This window comes from Tasmannia lanceolata, unplaced genomic scaffold (assembly GCF_043159265.1).
Source record: "Tasmannia lanceolata isolate RefF3 unplaced genomic scaffold, GAP_Taslan_0.1 ptg000012l, whole genome shotgun sequence".
NCBI lineage: Eukaryota > Viridiplantae > Streptophyta > Magnoliopsida > Canellales > Winteraceae > Tasmannia > Tasmannia lanceolata.
Window position 1 is genome coordinate 55445689 of NW_027518689.1, and position 4901 is coordinate 55450589.

The 4901-nt window shown below is 44.0% G+C and overlaps 2 protein-coding genes across 2 annotated transcripts; both read right to left on the reverse strand.

Annotated features, from left to right (window-relative positions):
• Positions 1-1818: 1818 nt before the first annotated feature.
• Positions 1819-2466, reverse strand: LOC143888968 (uncharacterized). Its single transcript, XM_077393345.1, has one exon. The coding sequence runs from the start codon at positions 2464-2466 to the stop codon at positions 1819-1821; it is 648 nt and encodes a 215-aa protein (XP_077249460.1).
• Positions 2467-2742: 276 nt separating this feature from the next.
• LOC143888969 (uncharacterized) lies at positions 2743-3141 on the reverse strand. The gene has a single exon (XM_077393346.1). The coding sequence runs from the start codon at positions 3139-3141 to the stop codon at positions 2743-2745; it is 399 nt and encodes a 132-aa protein (XP_077249461.1).
• Between the last annotated feature and the right edge of the window lie 1760 nt (positions 3142-4901).

Consider the following 4901-nt stretch of genomic DNA (forward strand, 5'->3'; position numbering starts at 1 on the left):
CTCACCCGGAGGTTGATTTGCTTCCGCTTCGGAAGTAGGCACTGTGCATTCAATAATGAAATCCGTCAGTACTTGGGCTTTTATTGCTGGCCTTAGCAGGTATCGAATATTGAACTCGCTGAGTTCTACTGCTCATCTCACAAGTCGTCCGAGGTGTCTAGTTTATGTAAGATTTGTCTAAGCGGTTGATCAGTCATGACTTTAATTGTGTGTGCTTGAAAATATGGCCTCAATTTTCTGGACGCCTTGATGAGAGCATATTCCAACTTTTCAACCCTTTGATATCTGGTTTCAGCCTCATGTAGAACCTTGCTGACGTAATATATGGGTTTTTGTTGGTTATGTTCTTCTCGAATCAACACAGCCGCCAACGCTACTTGACTCACCGACAGGTACAACACTAATTCCTCCCCGGGCTTAGGTTTGGTCAGCACCGGCGGGGAAGCCAAGTAGTGCTTTAGTTCTTCAAACGCTTTCTGACATTCCTGTGTCCAAGTGGCCGTCTTGATTCCCTTGATCGCGTTAAAAAAGGGGATGCATCTTTCTACTGATTTCGAGATGAAACGTCCTAGTGCGGCTACCATTCCATTAAGCCTCTGTATTTCCCTTATGGTGGTTGGTGGATTCAAATCCACCACTGCCCGGATCTTTTCTGAGTTGTCCTCTATCCTCCTTTGGCTAACCATAAATCCCAAGAATTTTCCCGCCGCGACGTCGAAAATGCACTTGGTAGGATTGAGTTTCATGCTATGATTTCTCAAGACCTGAAATGTTTCCTCCAAGTCAGATATATGATCCGAGGATTCTTTGCTCTTCACTAACATATCATCCACGTAGACTTCCATGTTGCGCCCAATCTGTTCCCTGAAAAGCTTGTTGACGAGTCTCTGGTATGTTGCCCCAGCATTCTCTAGACCAAAGGGAATTACACAGTAGCAATACACTCCCTGGTCCGTTATAAATGAGGTCTTAGGGATGTCTGCCTTGTACATACGAATTTGATTATATTCGGAAAAGGCATCCATAAAGCTTAATAGTTCATGACTTGAGGTGGCGTCTATTAGTTGGTCAATCTTAGGTAATGGATAACTGTCCTTCGAGCAGGCTTAATTCAGATCAGTGAAGTCTATGCAGATCCTGCACTTCCCGTTGGCTTTTTTTTACCATCACGACATTTGCTAGCCAATCAGGGTACTTAATTTCTCGGATGAAATCAGCCTTTAACAACTTTTCGACCTCTTCTCTGATCGCGCACTGTCTCTCCGGGGCGAAATGTCTTCTCTTATGTTTTATTGGTTTGTATGTGGGATCCACGTTGAGTTTGTGAACGCTGACCTCAAGGTCTATCCCGGGCATATCAGCGGGTGTCCATGCAAATACATCCACATTCTTTCTCAAAAATTGAATGAGCTCTTCACGAATATTATCACCTAGAGATGAATCGATTCTGACCAGCTTCTCTTCGTTATCTTCATACAACGGGATGGAGATGGGGTCTTCAGCTGGTTGGTTGATCGTGACCTGAGTCTCATCCCTTAAGTCGAGCAGCTCGATAGGTAAGGTTTCAAACGCGTTCTTCCCTTTGAGTGCTGTAGCATAGCACTCTCTTGATTGCGGTTGATCTCCTTTAACTTCCCCCACACCGCTTGGCATTATGAACTTCATTTTCTGATGAGAAGCTTATGCGATGGCACAATGGAGGTTTTGTCCCGGTCTTCCCAAGATAGCGTTATAGGCCGAGGAGGCCCTCACTACCAGGAAATTGATCATCGCAAAGGCCTGATGAGGAGGTTCTCCCACAAGGACAGGCAGTTCGATCTATCCTTCGACCTTGACTACTTTTCCCGAAAATCCAACCAGATCCGAGTTCGCCGGCTTCAAGCAGTCATCCCCTATCATCATCTCTTTAAATGTGTGATAATAGAGGATGTCTACAGAGCTTCCATTGTCCACGATGATCTTTTTCAACTCCCAATTGGCAACAAGCATGGTTATCACCAAAGCGTCGTCGTGGGGAAGTATCAAGTTTTCCAGATCTGCATCTGAGAATGGGATTTCGTTTTTCACTTTCAGCTTCTTGTTGCAGGTATGGATGGCGTTGACTTGTCGGGCATAGGCTTTGCGAGCAGCGGATGAGGTCCCTTCGGCCGCCGGCCCACCCATGATCGTATTTATGACTCCAGTAGGTTGGGATTGTTGCATTTCTGAGCGTGGGCTTAAAGGGGCAGGAGATTCGTGACATGTTGGGGATGGCTGAGGTCGTCGAGGACTCCTCCTGCTCTGGCGACTCCTTTCCCGGTGTTCTCTTCTGTCACTATCATCCTTGACATATTTCTTGAGGTATTCCCTTTGGATCAGCAGTTCGATTTCGTCTTTAAGATGTTTGCACTCATCGGTGTCATGTCCATGGTCCTTATGGAATCGACAGTACTTGGACTTATCCCTCTTGTTTCCTTTGGAAAGCATTTTGGTTGGTCATTTAACGAGATCTTCTTCTTTGATCGTGGCCAATATGTGAGTCTTGGACATATTGAGAGGTGTGTAGTTCTCTTCTCTCCTCTGAGGGCTTCTTTCCCTTCTTGGAGGTTTATCATGCCTACATTGCTTCGTAGGGTTCTTTTCTTCTTCCGAAGTTCTCCTCTGGCCTGAATCTAGGGCAGCTAGTCTCTCCTCCACGGATATGTACTCTTCAGCTCCGACCATGAGATCTGCCAAGGAGTGGGGATTTCGGCGGGCAACTGATCACCGGAATTCATTGGACTTGGTAGCTGGAAGAAGAGCATTCATAGCAGCAGAAGGACCTAAGTTTAGAACTTGAAGAGCCTCTTTGTTGAATCGGCTCACAAACGCTTTCAAGGATTCATCGTCCTCTTGTCTTAAAGCCATTAGGGATGCCGCTGTTTTCCGTGGCCGTTGACTACTCATGAAATGTTGGGCCAGATCATCCCCAAACTCTTCAAAATTGTCGATGGAGTTCGGTTTGAGGCGTGAGTACCAATCTCTTGCAACTGCAGATAGAGTGGTTGGGAAGGCCCTGCACAGGAATCCATCAAAGGCACCATGAAGGAGCATCATAGTTCTGAATGTCTCTAAATGATCCACGGGATCCGTGGTTCCATCGTACTGTGGGATTGGTGGCATTTTGAACCCTCTGGGTGTTGGTGCATGTAACACTCGGTAGACACCCCATTTTGACGGAACCCTAAAAAAAAGATTTCAAAGCTGAATAAAGTCCCAAAACCAAATCCAAATGTTAGAGGAGCCCCAAGGTTTTATCAATTTACCTTGCCCTTTAGTGATTCCCGATCTCTTGAAAATTGTCATTGTCGTAAGGGTATTGCCTGTAAATCTTAGCTCGGAATGGACAAAATTCAGAGGAAAAGACAAGCCAAGTTTGTGCTGTCATCAAGGCTATGCAAAGGGGAATGTATTATTGAAGTAAAGGAGTGCCAACATCAGTCAATAGGCCAATTGAAGAGAAAAATGAAGCAAAGTGATGCAACAATCAAGGTATGGGTGTGCGGATATCAACCCTATTTGTGCACAAGAAGAGTTAAAGATGAAGAAAAGACAAGGCAGGGTGTGTACTAATATCAAATCAAAGTGGTGTCAATATCAGTTCCCTTCATTTCAAGCAGTAGTGAGGTGGAATATCTAAGCAATGGTGTGTCAATATCAACCCCATGGGCAAAAGTAACATTTAAATGCCACCCCATTTTCTTACCTGAGCCACTCTTTTATAAGGAAAAGTGGTTATAAATACACATGAGCGGGCTGTCCTTGAAAGAAAAAAGGGGGTCGAAATATCATTTCCCTTTATTTTAATCCCATCAAGTTAGGGCGTGAGGGGGGAGAGTTTTCTCAACAGAGATTTGAGAGTAGAGGGAGAAATTGAGAAAGAGAGGGAGGAACTCCCATTGCCACCACGCTCTAGGGCTATCTAAAGAGGTTGAATCCTCTCATTTAGGAGATCTCATTTTACATTTCTCAAAAACCCTAGCAGAGAGAAAAGGGGGCAATTTTCCATACCCTACTATTCTTTCTTCTCCAATGAGATTCCGGCACTACTCCGGTCAAGATCCGGCGAGCTCTACTCAAGTTCCGATCATCAAACCTTCTTCTTCCCTGTGAATAGTCTTTGCACAAGTTCTTGTTAGACAATATCCGAATTTCTTTTTTGTATAAACCCTAACCTAGCCTTTATTTTCTCCGGTCTAGATTCCGGCCAAGCTCCGGCAATACTCCGGCCGACCTCTCTTCTTCGTCCTCCAATGAAACTTTTATATATACAAACCTTATAGTGTTCTTAGTTTTTCTGATCTCAATCTCAAATCCTGAGATCATCATGAAACCCTAGATTTACTTCATATCTTGAGCTAAAAAACTAGTGAAGTCTACGATAGCAGTCCTAGAGGAGTTAGGCATTGTAGTTTAGAATAAACGCAAGAACTACGTGGCCTTGATTCTCATAGAGGCGGGGATACGTAGGCAGCTTTGGACGAACATCAGACCATCCAAAGATTCGGGCCCGAAAGGCAATTAGAGTCTTAGGGTTTGTTGTTAGTGTTTTAGGGTTTGTATTTGTGGTTATCATTATTTCCTGCATAGGATGATGCTAGTGTGTTTACTTCTTTCTTCTGATTATCCTTATTCTTTACACACTCACACATGTTTACACACACTTAGTTGTAGTGTATTTTATTCCTTTTATTGCTTCATTTACTGTTCATTCACACGCTTAGCTGTAGCTCTTTACTGCTTTCCAGTTTATTACCTCTTGATTATATTGCTTAGCTGTAGCTCTTTTATTACTTACTGTTTTCCAGCTTATCAGATCATATCTGCTATATACTGCTTAGCTGTAGTTGTGCATGCGTTTGTTACTGCTTTCCTAGATGTGA